General features: G+C 38.7%; 1 protein-coding gene across 1 annotated transcript; it reads left to right on the forward strand.

Moving 5' to 3' along the window:
• Positions 1 to 1,388: 1,388 nt before the first annotated feature.
• LOC139744186 (ataxin-10-like) lies at positions 1,389 to 15,446 on the forward strand. Its single transcript, XM_071654637.1, has 4 exons — positions 1,389 to 1,610; positions 2,817 to 2,925; positions 6,199 to 6,377; positions 15,222 to 15,446. The coding sequence occupies exons 1-4, from the start codon at positions 1,389 to 1,391 to the stop codon at positions 15,444 to 15,446; spliced, it is 735 nt and encodes a 244-aa protein (XP_071510738.1).
• Positions 15,447 to 17,624: the final 2,178 nt, after the last annotated feature.

Raw genomic sequence — 17,624 nt, forward strand, 5'->3', positions numbered from 1 at the left:
CATGGTTTGATCATATCAGAGTCGCAAATCACTACACAAATCGTGCAACATGCGATCAGAAACTCACCTGTCACTTGCAGTATGACATAGTCATGTGAAAAGAAAACTTACAATATTCTCAAATATGTCTACTCGTAAATATACTGACAGCAGGTTTACTTAAAGGACAGTAGACGAGAGGAAAGGAGCGGTCATATATGACCAATATTCAAATACTACACGTCAAGATTGCGCCAAACTAACTAGTCGTGTTTGTGTGTTTGTTTGTTTGTTTTTATATAAGAAATACCACCGCACAAAGCAACATATGCATGACTTGTAAAAACAAAACAATACAGGAAGTGTGACCCTTGCCAGCTCTAGAAATTTTCTGCCTGCGAAAGGGTCCCCAATGATATAAAGACAAATCAACCACAATGAAAACGCGATTTGTAAATATGCGGATTCGTCACCCGTTCCTGTTGCGTGTACACACCGGCATGGCGTGTGGATCCCATTGGGTAATGCGTGCACCATACACACCTACACCATCAAGCTTGCAATGATCGTATCCGTCATGTTGAAAGATGTACTGGTAAACAAACCCGAGCGAAACACATTGTTTTTCGGCTCCATACGCTGAGTTCCGAGGAAGGTGCCCGGCAAATTTGACTCTCTCAATGAGCCGATCAGAAGGTGCTGTGGTTGCTAGAGGCGGAGCTTAATATCGATTGGCACCATCGTACGGATGGGTGATTCTCACCTTGCATCGCCGCTCTGACATTGTCTTTGAGAAAGAGGTGAATCTTCAAAGCCCGTTTTCTCGCAGTTTTGTCAGGCTAACAACTTAAAAAGTGCATTATATTTCGCTTTCTATGCCCACTTATGGTGCTGGAGAATACAAGTGTTTTATATCAATGCAAAGCTAAGGAAATGGGCAGTGTGATTCAGTGAAAAAAATGAATTTTCAAAATTCCTGACTTTTGTCTGAAACCGTTGTCGCTGGTCACAAATGATGAATTTTCACTGTCATGGTGTTACTCTGTGGCAATTGCCAACCAATGCTAAACTGATGCTGAAATCCACTTGTAAGTAACGAAAAATGTATGAGAGACTATGGTGAATGAAGAGTTGATTTGGCTTGCTCCTTTTAGTATATCACAGGCATCACTGCTAGATGTAAAGCACTTCTATTTGTTTTTGTTTGTACATTGATTATGTATTGTTTACATGATGTCTATTTATATGCTGAAAAGTGACAAATGAAGCGCACAAATGATATGCATTCATTTTGTATTCTTATGTGGTGAAACCACCAAATATGGCAAACAAGACTAATTGTTGTTGTATGTCTCTTTATGTCATCTAGTTTGCTCCTTGTCCAGTTGACATTACAACTTCCAGACATCATGGCACAAGTCTTTGAGCATCTGGACCCATCATGTCAACTGACCCTCCTCCAAATAGCCAAAAGTTGTCTAGAGGCAGACTCCGAGCAGCAGCTAAACAGAGATGGAACCCGCCATCATTTTAGCATCTCAGATTCAACATTAATCTGTTTTGCAGACAGCTTCAGGAGCATGGCTCATCACATTCTGGCCTTAGCCGCAGATGATCCAGAAAATAGCAAGGTAAGGACTTCTGTTTCCTAATGAAATGATAAGAAAGAGTGGAGAGGGAAAAGTCAAAACACTGATATTCTGAGATACTGTCTTAAAGGTGTGTAGACCTGGTAGTTGCAGGGGCACTGTTGGATTACAGTGCCGATCACCATTCAAGCATTGATACGAAGATTGCCGAAGTTGAGCTGTCGTCAAGAGTAAAGCGCGTAGGTGTTGCTAGGTAAAGTTCCCTTCGTTGTCTTCTCTGCGCATCACGCAGTATAGTGTTGCCAGGGTGCGTGCTTCTTAGTATGACGTCACAAAAGAAGTTTGCAAAAGCTGTCATCATCAGACAAATCATGAGCCAAACTGTGATAGGACCACTGACTACAGTGGATCGGACTTCTTCGGACTCATGGAAATGGGTCAAAGTGTAAGCGCTAAAGAGGAGTCGCTAGCGTAGGTCTCCATAGAAAACTTGCGCAATGCGCCTGCGTACACATTCGACTAAACCACCGGGTGTATGTGCCTTTAAAGACCCGATAGTGTGACGATACCATGAAGTGAGATGGCTGGCCTGATTTGGATATATTCAAGAATCTCCATAACAAATTGCGCACAGCTTTATCACTGATCTCTGTGTAAGTACACACACAGCTGTTCAGAATCTGGACTGGAGTAGACTGTTACCAATGAGTGTATGCTTTGATGTGCATATTCGCTGACTGTTGCTATCCCTGTTTTTTTTAAGTTACCTTCATGAGCAGTGAATGAATTGGGCCACCCATGAATCCCCACACTCCTGGGTCTTCAAGGTAATGAAAACTTTTGTGCTTCAAGCAACACTAAACCAGCTGAATGTCCCTCTGTTTTTAAATTGCTGTGTATTCCTAGCAACAACCAGGATCTTGTTACACTTAATCTTCTTATTCCATGTTTTTGCCCTGTGAAAGTAATGCTTCTCTCAGTTACAGGTTATGAGTGATTAAATGGATGAAATTTGCAGTCATGTGAAAGAAAATTATTTGTTTTGTGATTTGCACATCTGTTTGTGCCCAAAAAGAGAAACACTCTGACGTACATTTTTAAGACAAAAAACACATCATCAATGGAAACCACAAATGTGCTATCCCCTGGACTGAATCCATCGTTAACATCCTTCTGGTCATCGGCTGATTACATGACTTAGAAGAGTTTTTGTGATGTATTTTGCTCTTTATTCCTTTTCTGGCTCAGAAACCCCAAGTCATTTGTGACCTCCTGGAGATACTGTGTTCAGCAAGTGCTCACTCCACTTTCCGTCATACATTTAATCGGATGGAGTTCCTGCTTGATGCAAGTGTTGGTAAGGAAATGGGTCAGGATTAATACCATGCTATACAAAGAATTATTGTGATCATAACAAAACCTGGTGAGTATTAAAGTAAATGCTGTACAAAGAGTGGCATTACACTGGACTCCCATTGTAACAAAGTCCATGGGACTGGCAGTTTTCTTTTATTATATTGAAATTTCATTATAACCGAGCAAATAAACAATAAAAAACATAAAACAGATAATGTTGCATCCTGAATTTTTGTCGAGGCCACCGGAGATGCGGGAAGACTAAGGGATCGCCTGCGGCGTCTGTCCGTCCGTCGTCTGTCCGTTGTCCGTCCGTAACACTACAAAAACTTTTAAAAACTCTCTACTGAGAACTTCAATTTCAATCAAACTTGGAGGGAAGAGTGGTTATATAAAGTTACTCATTTTACGTAACATGAAGGTCACCTCAAGGTCAAAGGTATTATTAATAATTTGAAAGAAGGGAAAAGCCCAGGTTGTGATGGAATCGATAATTATTTGTTGAAAAATATAATTCTTCAAATAATAGATCCTTTAGTATATATTATTAATCTATCACTTAGTACTGGGTTTGTACCAAGTCAAATGAAGACTGCTAAAGTTATACCTATATATAAGAAAGGGGAGAAAAATGATGTCAATAATTACAGACCAATATCGTTATTAACTTCAATTTCTAAAATTTTGGAAAGAATAGTATATATCCGAACTGTAAAATTTTTCAATATGAGTAATATATTTACGAATTTTCAATTTGGATTCAGAGAAAATCACAACACCACCCACGCTTTACTTACCTTTGTGGAAAAGATTACACATGCACTTGATACATTTTCGCATACAATAGGCATCTTCCTGGACTTCTCAAAGGCTTTTGATACGATTAATCACGGTATACTTCTTTCTAAGTTATCCCATTATGGTATTCGCGGAAAAGCCTTGCAATGGTTTACGAGTTATTTATCTGACAGATTTCAATATGTACATGTGAACAGTTTTGATTCTTCTATGAAGAAAATAGAATGTGGTGTTCCGCAAGGAAGTTTGTTAGGCCCACTGTTATTTATAGTTTACATTAATGATTTTTATAGATCTTCAGATAAACTCTCTTTTATATTATTCGCGGATGATTCCAATCTTTTTTATTCCCTGCCTGACCCTAATACTTTGATTAGTACAGTGAATGATGAATTGAAGAATGTCTCACAATGGATATATGCAAATAAATTGTCACTGAATATTGAGAAGACAAAGTATATGTTTTTCAGTAATTCTTTAGATAGATTACCAGGTAATGTTATATTTGACACTACTCCCCTAGAAGAGGTTTCGTCTATTAAATTCTTAGGTGTTTGTGTTGATAATAAGTTATCATGGAAGTGTCACATAAACAATATTTGTAAAGTAATTGCACGTAACATAGACATAATGAATAGATTGAAATATTATCTTCCTTCTTCGGCTTTGATTACGCTTTATTCAAGTTTGGTATTGCCGTACTTGAATTACGGAATTCTTGCTTGGGGGAATACATATTCGACATTGTTAGATAAACTTTTTCTTCTGCAAAAGATGGCGCTCAGAATCGTTTTTAACCTTCATATCCGAGCACATACTGACAAGCTTTTCCTTGAGCACAAAATTCTGAAAATAAAAGAGTTGTATTTGTTTCAACTTGGTCAATTTATGTTTAATTACAACTGCAATCATCTACCCAAAATATTTTATTCTTTATTTCACCGTAACAGCCACGTACATAACTATCCCACTAGACAATCTAAAGAATTTCATCTTCCCTTAGTTAGAACTGTACACACTCAAAATACATTTGTTTATACCGGACCCAGATTTTGGAATAGCTTAGATAATGATCTAAAAGAATCTGTGAAGTTAATTACATTTAAGTATAAACTCAAAAAATATTTGTTTTCTATATATACCAGTTAATTCTGTTCAATGAAAAAACCCGTCATGTTTCACTTTTCCTTGAGATTTTGTAGTGTGTCCACAGACCTTTTCCATCCCTCTCCTTTTCCTTCTCTATTCTTCCCTGCTCCTTTTCCTCGTTCTTCGTTGTCCAGTATCTGTCTGAGTGCATTTCCTCAAATTCTGTTGTTTCTGTGTATTGTGTTATTGTTGTTGTTGTCGTCGTTATGTTTTTTTTGTGGCCGATTGCATATCTTCCTTTCCGTTCAATTTTCCTGGCACACCCGGCCCCATAGTGTCTGTGCCACAAATGTGATATGTTATATAGTTTATACGTTTGCATTCTAAAATCCTAGTAAGTATTGTTCATAGTATCAACATCATTATATCAATGAGTAAAATGTACAATAGTATATAGAAGAATTTAAAATGAATATGTCTTATTGGTATAATAAATTGGTGCTGTTGTTGTTTTGTTCCAGTGTTCCACGTTTTACAAGCGTGGCTTTTTTAGTGGAACACTGTTTTCCATCATTGTGATTATTTACTATTTTTGTTGCCATGACAAAGTGCATTGTTTCTTTTTTACGACATCATTCGTGTATAATTTATATTGTATTGAAAAAAAAATCCTTTATCGGACGAGTGTAAGAGAATGAAAAAAAAAATTTGTATCACTTTGGATTATGTCAACTTTTTCTTTTCTTTTCTTTGTGATGATGGAAATAAACTATTGAACTGAACTGAACTGAAAAGGTCACAGGCAGGGGTCAATGAACTTTAGGGCCCAATGTTAAGTTTTATGGCGCGTTTCGATTATGGCTCATAACTTTTGATGCATATGTCCGTTTGTGACCAAACTTAGATGGTAGATATCCCTTGGGGAGTTGAAAGTCATCACATGGTCAAAGGTCACAGATAGGGGTCAACAAACTTTATTTAGGCCCAATGTTAAGTTTTTACGGCGTGTTTCGATTATGGCTCATAACTTTTGATCCCTATGTCCGTTTGTGACCAAACTTGGCTGGTGAATGTCCCTTGGGAGTTGAAGGTCACCACAAGGTGCGAATGAGCGAGACACATTTTGGCACTTGTCTTGTTACTTCTTTGTAACAGGAATTTTGTTTTAACCATGTTCATTATAAAGGGAGTACGCTGTATTGTAAGCCTGATAGAATCTTGTTTGATGTTTTAAAAGTAAGATTGCATCACTATATGACAGGAGCTTGCCTTCATCTGCACATTAGTACCCTTGTGATGTGCATATTATTACCAGTGGGTATAGCTAATGGTGAAAGCCAGAGGAAATGATCTGTTTTTCCCCTCTTTATGTTATTATGTCTGTCAGAGTTGCTAGATATACTGGAGAGAGTTGGTCAGACTAGTGAGAATGCATTCAGCAGCAGCCAAGAATTTAAAGAGCCGGCTTCAGACGCAGAACAGCCATCAGCAGCACATGGCTTCAAAGGGAAGCTGATTCAGCTGATAGGGAACATGTGTTTCCAGTGCCGTGCTTTTCAGGACAGGGTGAGTTTCTAGTATTAAAGATGCTCAAGGCTCAGTGAGAAATCATCTCTACACACAGCTATAAAAGAAAAGTGTGACAGACAGTGAGAGAGTGAATCTACACACAAGCACACTTGACCAAGAATGCAAATATAAAACATGTAACCCATTGAAGACTAGTCCCATGTATACTCGGGCAGGTGTCTATGAGAAAGGCATGTTATGGCAAAATCAGCTCCTCCTCAATGGGCTAAGATTAATTAACTAGTCTTTCTTTCACATAACTTTCCCCACAGGAGTCCTCCTTCGGATCCCCCTTTGTACTTTTCATAGTTTTTGATTCTGCGTTCTTGTCCACTTACCAACCTTGTTTCCTCCCGCTTCATTTCATGCTACATTGTTCAAAATCCATGTCTTCATCACCTTTCCCTTTTTAGCTCACTTGAGCCAAAGGCTCAAGTGAGCTATTGCGATCGCCCTTCGTCCGGCGTCCGTCTTGCGTCGTCCGTCATGCGTCGTGCGTCGTGCGTAAACTTTTACATTTTCATCTTCTTCTTGAGAACCCCTTGACCGATTTTCACCAAACTTGGCAGGTAGCATCCCTAGGGGGATAGGATCTTAATTTGTTCAAGTGGGCTCCATACTCCTCCTGGGGGCCCCCAGAGGGGCCCAAACCCCCCAAAATTAAGGAATCTTAAAAAATCTTCTTCTCTAGAACCAGAAGTGATAGAGCTGAGTTGATACTATGAATTAGTACATTGATGACTGTAGTTTCAAGTTTGTTCATGGCAGAATCAGGGGTGCCCCCCTTGGGACCCAGGGGAGGGGGTGGGGAGGGGTCCTAATGGGACCCAAATTGTACATTTTCATCTCTTTCTTGGAAATGCCATTATGAATTTTCACCAAAGTTGGCAGGTAGCATCCCTAGGGGGAAAGAATCTCATTCCCATCGAATGGGCACCATGCCCCACCTGGGGGGCCCCAGGGGGCCTAAATATGGACCGAAATTGTAAATTTTCATCTTTTTCTTGAAAACTCTATCACCAATTTTCACCAAACTTGGCAGGCAGCATCCCTAGGGGGATAGAATCTCAATTCCATCAAATGGGCACCATGCCCCACCTGGGGGTCCCCAGGGGTCCCACCCTTCCCCCCTCCTGTAAGGAATCTTTACAGATTTTCTCTATAGAACTGGAAGTGATTGAGCTAAGTTAATACAGTGAGTCAGTGTATTGATGACTGTTGTTTCAAGTTTGTTCATGGGAGAATCAGGGGTGCCCTCCCCCTTGGGACCCAAGGAAGCAGGATGGGATGGGGGTGTCCAGATGCAGGCCTAGATTTTTGTCTTCTGGCTGAAAACAACATAATGGATTTTCACCAAACTTGTCAAGTAGCATTCCCATAGGGATAATCTCAAAGTGTTTGAATGGGCACCATGCTTTCCTTGGGGGCCCAAGGGGTCCAAACCTCCTAAATTGATGAATATTAAATAATAGTTTTCTCTAGTTCTAATCAAAAGTGATAGGGCTTTAAGTCTTTCTTTCACCAAGCTGCATAATCCAACATTCTATAAAGTACAGTGTGCTTGGCAGGTATTTTTACCAGTGTGATGGAATATGTGAATGGACACCATGCCCCTATTCTCAAAGCTGCCCCCACCACAAGTTTCCAATGTTCTCAGGTAAGAGTCTGCAAGAATGCATAGAAGGTGAACTTGCGATACTCAGGTGAGCGTGTGACCCCCGGGTCTCTTGTCTCTTATCTCCATGAGTCTCCAACCTTCTCCTCCCCCTTTCTAGTTCATCTTTCTCCTTCCACCAAATTTCTGAATCCTTTACCTGTTTCTCACTCTATCCTTCCTTACAACTGTCCCTGTTCCCAGTTCCCAGCCACTTCTGTGCCAAATTCAAGATTCTGTGTGGACCACATCTGTTGACGTCCGAGGTGTTGTATAAAACAAATAGTGTATGGTCTTTACTTGTGCAATGGAACAAAAATTTGCACTCTATGAAAGATGAGGCGCACTATTCAACTCGGCTTTGCCTCGTTGAATAGAGCGCCTCTATCTTTCACCTCATGCAAAATCTTGTACCATCACACTCGTGACCATTCACTATTTGTGTAATGTCACTTCCCTCATCCACTGTCCTCTCTCTAGGCTCTTCTTTTGCCAAGCAGCAGTCCTTTCAAGGATTACATACGTATGGTGCTACAACAAACCTCTCTTCCTCATTTACATCCCCATGCAAACTTTAAATCAACACATAAGATTAGTTCATCCCAAATCTATGGTCATGCATGAACGAAGGCCCTCTCACCCAAGAGGCATGTGCCGTTGGTACTTCAAGCAAACCAGAGTTGGGAAATCAGAAAGATCTTGCATGATAGTGTTTTCATATCAAGATAAATGGATTTTCAAGCTTCTGATATGTTAAAGGTGAATAGTCCCGGTAGTGTAAAGGGCGCTGTTGATGATACTGCCTATAACCGTTAGCATTGATACAAAGATTACCGAAGGTGAGCTGTCATCAAGAGTAAAGTGCGTAGGTGTTGCTAAGTAACGTTGCCTTCGTTGTGCATCGCGCAGTCTGTAGTAATGCCAGGGTGCGTGCATATGTGCTTGTTATCATGACATCACAAAAGAAGTTCACTAAAGCTGTCATCCCCCTCAGCCGAATCATTAGCTGAACTGTGATCGGACCACTGACTACAGTGAATCGAACTTCTTCGGACTCGGGGAAGTGGCAAAAGAAGTTCACTAAAGCTGTCATCCCCCTCAGCCGAATCATTAGCTGAACTGTGATCGGACCACTGACTACAGTGAATCGAACTTCTTCGGACTCGGGGAAGTGGGCCAAAGCTTAAGCGCTAAAGAGGAGTCGATAGCGTAGGTCTCTATAGGAAACTTGCGCCGTGCGCCTTCGTACGCATTTGACTAAAACACCGGGACCATGCACCTTTAAATGCAGCAACAGGCCTCACTATGAAACTTACTTGTAAAGTAAAAAGGACTTTCAAATTTGAATGTGATATATGAAATGATATATGTCTTTGGATTGTTCCGGCTATTTCCAGCTGGCAAGTTTGACAAGAGTATCAATGGCTCATCTTGAATTCATTGTCTGTATCATTTGTCATAATTCTATCAATTTTACTGTGAAGGAGCAATAATGGCCATTCTGTATTAAATGCAATTACAGGTGACTCCTGTTATAGCAATGTGTTTGAGACTGGTAGTTTTTTTTTTTTTTTTTCATTGTATCAAGATTTTGAAATAGCGAAATGATGAAATATATAAAGATAATATAAACAACAATTTTGGGATCTAAATTTTCAGTTTTGTTAAAGAGAGGCAGTCCTGAGATTTTCACTGTACCGATAATTAAGAAGAGTAAAAAATATAACCTTTCACCAGTTTATACGTGTGGAAATTAAAAACTGTCTCCGTACGCGATTTTTGAAAAATAATTCGTGCAAGCGATCGTGTAAGAGCCTGCAAAAAGATACTACGTCATTCATGCCCTACTCAAAGTTGACAACCGTGCCTCTAAAATCCAATTTAAGTGTTCAAAATGATCGGTTGTAATTTTATCATAAATTGTGAAAGTATGTGATTTTATTATTTTAAACAAAGAATTTCAAGCTTAGTTATGTATAATTCATGTAAATTAATATTGTAAACATAAATTCATGTATGTTTTAAAATCAAATATACCATGTACTTGACATCAAATAGGCACGGTCCTTTAATAGCTTCCGTCCGTGTTGCATACAACTTTGCGGACAAACCACTCTCGCGCGCGAATTCTTACCATACTAATGTACACAGTACTCCGTCTAATGAGCAGAACACGGGTGAGAAGAGTTGTGCCTCGGTGACGTCTGACTCTCCGCCAAGACTTGCTCATTAGCATATTCACCGTGCAGATTCACACTTTTTCAACCAAAATTTACGAGCTTATTTGGTGATTTGAAAGTTTGTTTTTGGTGAAAGTAGTTCATTGGAGGTACCAACAACAACATATTTTTTTAAAATTCGTGAGGACTACCTCACTTTAAGCAAGAGTTTTGTATAAAGAAACTGTTCATTACAACTTGGTTACACTGTATTATTCATGAAGATGATTACTTTATTGTCTAGTGTATGTCTTTGTCAAAGTGATGATTTTACAGAAATGAATATATACACTGTCTTGAAAAGTTTGTAAGAATACTAAACATGCTATGGGTGTACTATAGTATGACAATATGACAATACAAGGGAGGAGGCTATGTTTTCATTACCGTTGGTTTGTTTGTTTGTTTGTTTGTCCGTGTGCAAAATAACTCAAAAAGTTGCGAACGGGTTTGGATGAAACTTGCAGGAAAGGTTGAGAATGATACAAGGAACAGATGGTTATATTTTGGTAGTGATCCGGGAATTTGTATAGATTTATGAAGGATTTTCAATATTTTGGCAAGTAGGGTCAATGAACTTGGGAGTTCAAGCTGCGCATACAGCCTGTATTTGAGGTTTGCATGCACACACTAAAGTGCGTGCTCTAGTTTCTGCCAGGGCGAGGCACGCCCCACTGCAGCTGAGGGTTGATGACATGACAAAAGGCTTAAGATTGGGAGGATGGGCTATTTTCAGCATGCATATGAGTGGAAATCACTAATCTAACAAGATCGTTGGTGAAAAAAACCAGCTTGGCGGAGGTCTGTGCTCCCAAAGTGCTTTTCTAGTTGATTTATGACATTTTTGCAAAATAAGATTGAAGTTTGATAATAAGGCAAAAGCTAAGATGTACAACATGGTGCAGTTACTCAGATTACAGATACTGTATACGCCAAATATTTTGCAAGGTTCACAAGAATTTATATTTGCGAATTTCGGGAGTCAGGTGCTATTCGCGAATTTAAAGACACATGAAAATATTGACTCTGATCCCAATGTGAATGTAACGCGCAGGTATACATTTCTCTGTTCAGTACTATACCCCACGATTGCAAATTTAACCACTCACAAAATCATCTGAAAGTCCTGATTCCAAAAATTTAGACTTGCTAAATATGTGGCCTGTACAGTATGTGCATAATTTCATGATGCAGCCTTCATTTTCAGAAATTATTACCGGTAATGTATTTCTATTTTCTTCCAGGTCAGGGAACTGAATGGAATACCACTTATACTTCAGCAATGTAACATAGATACCAGAAATCCCTGTATCCTTTTGTCAATATCAACTTCACTGATGGAATGATGTTACTGTAGCCAGAGGTTACAAAGAGTTGCAAATGATAATAGGTTTTTAATTATGACGTACACATTTAGCCAATGTGTTACAGCATGAGTGATATCATATCCAGGGGCGGATCCAGGAATTCTCTAAAGGGGGGGGGGGGGGGGGGGGGGGGGGGCATGACTAATATTTCTGGTGCCACTTCTGGGTTTCATTTCATCTTTTTCTTATTATTTCTTTTGTTTTTAACGAAAAATATAGGGGGGGGCGTGCGCCGGTTGCGCCGCCGGTTGCACCCCCCTCTGGATCCGCCACTGATATCATATCAAATTTGCAATTGGGCACAGCTTCTGATAAGGGGCCCGGATGCTAAAATCACCTGCTTTCATGTTTCCTCCTGTTGAGTCCAACTGTAGTCAAATTTGATATATGAATGGAATGCAGTTGTTTGGTCGGGTTTTTGTTTGTTTGTTTGTGTTTGTGTGTGTGTGTGTGTGTGTGTGACGAACAAATTCCATTATTTTTGTGGCGTCCTATTGCTTTATTTGCTTACCTTATTTTCAGTTTATAGAAATATAACAAAGAAATGAAATAGGATGTCATGCGCTTCTAAATCTATGAGAAGTCCATTTATTAGGACATGAGGATGATTGATAAAGGCATGAAATACAGTATTGGTATTGCACCATGCTTTAGTTTTTAGCTCACCAGAGCCAAAGGCTCAAGTGAGCTATTGTGATCACTCTTCGTCCATCGTCCGTCGTGTGTCGCGCGTAAACTTTTTACATTTTCATCTTCTTCTTGAGAACCCCATGACCGATTTTCACCAAACTTGGCAGGTAGCATCCCTAGGGGGATAGGATCTCAATTTGTTCAAATAGGCACCATGCCCCACCTGGGGGGCCCCCAGAGGGGCCCAAACCCCCCAAAGTAAAGGAATCTTTAAAAACCTTCTTCTCTAGAACCAGAAGTGGTACAGCTAAGTTAATACTATGAGTTAGTACATTAATGACTGTAGTTTCAAGTTTGTTCATGGCCCTAATGGGGCCCAAATTGTACATTTTTATCTTTTTCTTGAAAATGCCGCGATGAATTTTCACCAAACTTGGCAAGTAGCATCCCTAGGGGGATAAAATCTCATTCCCATCATATGGGCACCATGCCCCACCTGGGGGGGGGGGGGGGGGGGGGGTACCCAGGGGGTCTAAATTGGGGCCTAATTTGCAAATTTTCATCTTTTTCTTGAAAACCCCATGATGAATTTTCACCAAACTTGGCAGGTAGCACCTCCCAGTAAGGAATCTTTAAAGATTTTCTCTAGAACCAGAAGTGATTGAGCTAAGTTAATACAATGAGTCAGTATATTGATGGCTGTTGTTTCAAGTTTGTTCATGGCAGAATCAGGGGTGCCCCCCCCCCCCCTTGGGACCCATGGGAGTGGGTGGAATGGGTCCAAATGGGGATGTAAATTGATATGTTAATAATCGTTGAAAACCCCTTGATGAATATTCACCAAACTTGACAGGTAGCATGCCAGGGGGTTAAGATCTCAATTTGTTCAACAGGGCACCATGCTCCCCTTTGGAGACCCGATGGGGCCTAATCCTCCCCCCCCCCCAAAAAAAAAAAACAAAAAAACAAGCCAAAACAAAACAAAACAAAACAAAACAAAACAAGACAAAACAAAATGCACCTCTGAAATTAAGGAATATTCAACAATATTGTTCTCTAAAATCAAAAGTGATAAGGCTTTATGTTTGTTTGTTTGTTTTTTCAAAACTGCATAGTCCAATATTCTATAAAGTACAGTGTACCTTTGCAGTTATTTTTACCAGTGTGATGGAATACTGTAAAAGTGGATATTTTCGCGCGACTAATTTTTCGCGCTTGGCCCCGTAAGAAGAGTTTCGCGTGTTTTTAATTTCGCGGAATCAAGACATCACGCACAGGAACATATGGCAAGCAAAAATATTTGCGTGCTTTTATTTTCGCGCTAGTTTCTGGTTGCGCGAAATGCGTGAAAATTTCAACACCGCGAAAATTTCCACTTTTACAGTATGCAAATAGACACCATGCCCCCAGCTCTCAAAGCAACCCCACCACAAGTTTCTAATGTTCTCAGGTAAATGCAAGGATGCATGGAAGGGGAACTTGCGATACTCAGGTGAGCGCGAGACCCCCGGGTCTCTTAGTTTTCCCATTTCTGGGAGCAATTTAACATTAGATTGTTAGCTGTCCAGTTAGGTGGGAGGAAATGGTGTAAGACAGGAAAAATCTCTACGAGCGCTTAAAAAAATGTTTTATTTGCAGTTATGCTTGTTTTTGACAAGTGTTATGCAAGTGTACATTGGTGGTCATTATAGTGTGTATCGATTGACATTATTGGTACGTCTTCCTGAGTGATTATCATTCCATGCTTCATTATATCCATGTACAGTGTATGCCTGTACTTAAAAATCAACTGTTACTAATTTACTTGCTATTTAATTGTGGTAGTACTTGAAATAAAATGAAATGAAATGAAATGAAATGAAATGAAATGAAATGAAATGAAATGAAATGAAATGAAATGAAATGAAATGAAATGAAATGAAATGAAATGAAATGAAATGAAATGAAATGAAATGAAATGAAATGAAATGAAATGAAATGAAATGAAATGAAATGAAATGAGATTTTTATTTACCAAACAAACAAACAAGCATCGTCAACAATGTCACAACAATTAATAGTTAAGATATAGTTTGGCAAAAAAGAACTGGCAATATCGTGCAGGCTAGTCGAGGCTAGTCCTTTCAATGATATAGATTATAATATAACGTATTTACAATATTCACAGAAGAATTGTTATATGTACATAATTATTTAAAAATTAAATAATTAAATAATCTGGGCAGTTTGGTGAGTGTTGCCCTTTAAGAGTATGCCTACTGATACAGTTGCCTCAGAAATATCAGGTTGCAAATGAGCACAGTTGAAAGTTGAACCACATTGATTGGCAATTGGTAACTACTCCCTTTAATATTGAAGCTGGTTATTTGTGTGAACTCTGTGTGACTTGCTACAAGGAAGGATATGAGATGTAGTGAAGAGAAAACACTGTCGGGCACTGGGGTGAAATGGGAAACTGCCAATTTGAGGAAGGAGGCAGCAGTCAACAAATATTAAGCTAAAGGCTTCCTTAGTATGCGCCCTGGTAAGATATCATATTTTCTTGACTGGCCAGCCAAATCTGATAGAAAAAGTGGGATTCTGGTATGGCAAACCAAGCTTGTAGACTGTAACCTATGCATTCAAGTGATGTTGACAGGGCCAATCACACATAAAAACTTTACATCTGACTTCCTCATGAGGTATTACATTTAGTCATGTTATCAGTACGAGACAGCTAAGTACATGTAGTAGAATATCGATGCATGTGTTATCCATCTTACACTTTTCTCCATTTGGACAGATATAAGAAGTGATTTGAATCATTTTCATCACCTGGTATTTTATGCTTATCAATCTTTTATGTTGGGTATTTATCATTTATAATAGGCACTGGATGTAATGAAAAAGTTCTACAGTCACATAAACCCTGTCCCAATGTGGTTCGTATAGGTTAGTTTTGATGAGTGGGTCACATGGTTCCTTAACACAGCATTTTTTTGCAGACATCCGAGAATGGGCGGTACTGTGCATTCGTAATCTGTGTGAGAACAATGTGGAGAACCAAACCGTCATCGCATCCATGGAGAATCAAGGTGTGGCTGGCAACAAAGCCATCTCTGAATTGGGAATTAAAGCGGTCCTCAGAGAAGATGGCAAAGTGTCTGTGACAGCTGTTGAGAAGAAAAGAGATCCAAGTGCTGGAGATACATCCTAGAACTGTGAAGAGTTGATGGCTTCTAAGATTTTGTGCAATATTTCATCATTTTCTGTCATCTTCAGACTCTGGTGAAAGGATAGGCCTGTTCTGGGAAAGATTGAATTTGATGATGGTTTGCAGAATAGTAGATGACATTCATTGTGCAAAGAAGGGATACAAGTAATCTGGATATTTCTGATGGTTACTTGCAGATGAATGTTCTGAAAAAGGCAAAACAATATGAAATAATCTTACGGACACTTGTTTCAGGTATGTGACATATTCTAAAAAGCTATCCAGATGACCAATGCCGCAGGAGTGCCATGTTTTATTTTTAAATGTTTTACAAAGTTATATTTGCTTGTTGTGTGCCAAAAAGTAACAGCCTGTTAATCTAAAACATAATGGCAAGAGGAATACTACGCAACAGAAGGATAATTTACTTTATGGCCAGTGTTAAACCAAGCACTCATATTTGAATCAAGCTTGAATGAAGCAAAATTCTAAATAAGCCCCCTCCCCCCTCCCCTCCCCTCACTGGGGCTACATACACGTAGGGTTAAACCAATTATTAGCTTCATGCATGTGATATCCAATATACATTTTGTACTTGATCAAGGTGACTGTTAGAAGGTGTCTGTGACACATCAGAAATGGCTCAAACGATGGAATAGTGACAATTTTCCTGACATTTGTTCCATTTTGCTCACACTTTCCCAAATAAAAAGCATCTATTCTCTTCATTCTTACCTTTGTGTGCTGAAATTTCATGCATGACAATTCAGGGTTTATTCAGTGAATTAAAGTATATTAGGTGTCATTTCTGAATCCCGAATGATGTGATACAAGTGTATCAGTAAATGATTATATAAAGTAGTGACTCCTGTAGTTACTCCTCAAATATGATGACAGTGGCATTGCCCATTTTGTTTGTGTATAATACCATTTCCTTCCTAAAGAATACATTTTTTCTCCTTATGTAAAGTGATGTCTATTCTGATTTGCAACGATGCCTTGCTTACTTTTCCTACAAAGTTATGCTGTCTTTGATTGAAAAATATCAGAGCAATCAATCAGAATTTGCATGTTATTTTGTCTGTCATTTTGCGTTATGATACAACAGTCGGAGTTATGATGAGATATGATGAATTACGTGTATTATTATGAATAATCACAGAGAGAATGTGCAGTGTAGAAACGATGAGACAATACAATTTATGCCCTGCATTATGAAATGGCCAAACTCCATTTGCCTGTACCAAGTACATGTACAGTACTTAATCATAAAAAAGTTTTCTGCAGTCATTACAGCTCAAAAATGCAGAGAAGGTAACAAGAACTTCAACCAGGAGTTTTTCAAGGGAATGTGAGAACATACAGATTAATTTGTTTTTTTAACATTTATTCATCAATTTATCCATTTATTTACTTTTGCTGGAAATTTACTGGACCATGCATAAAAATGTAATGTTATAGTACGATATATTAAAATTTATTTTACCATTATGACAACATGACTTTCTGTGTGCCTCAGACCTTCTGTCAGTATTGGTTTGTATTTCTTCCAACATACTGTGTGCTTACATGCATGCGTGTGTGTGATTGAGGGAGTGTGTGTGAATCCTGAATGTGAATGCTGCCAAGAGGTGTTGTGTTTGACCAATCAAACAAACAGACAGGGACGCAGAAAAGTTCTGAAATTTTGAAATAAAACCCGGAGTGTGAAGGGGGACAAGTGTAAGTTTCTTTTGAATTTTTGCAAGTTCTGAATTCCGATATCATATTCATGATCATATGGATAGGCAAAATAAAAATCTTGGAGACACTGCTGAAAACAGTACTGTGCTAACCCGATTCACCAAAAAAAAAAAAAAAAAAAAAAACACCCAACACACACACACACATATTTTACATTTATACATTTATATATATATATATATATATATATATATATATATATATATATATATATATATATATATATATATTTATATATATACACTCAACCAAAGAAGTAAGTTCCCCCTTAGCATTTTTGGATATATCTCATAAAGTATTTTACCGATTTTCATAGTTCAAATGGGAATGGATAGCGAATTTTATTACTCATAACATGAATGGCATATCACTGCCGCCAGATATCATTATTGGTGTGAAAAAAAAATGAATTTTATGTCAAAATGCATGGGAAAAAAG

The sequence above is a fragment of the Diadema antillarum genome, unplaced genomic scaffold (genome assembly GCF_040938485.1).
Source record: "Diadema antillarum isolate AM-2024a unplaced genomic scaffold, OU_Dant_1.0 seq00001146_RagTag, whole genome shotgun sequence".
Lineage (NCBI taxonomy): Eukaryota > Metazoa > Echinodermata > Echinoidea > Diadematoida > Diadematidae > Diadema > Diadema antillarum.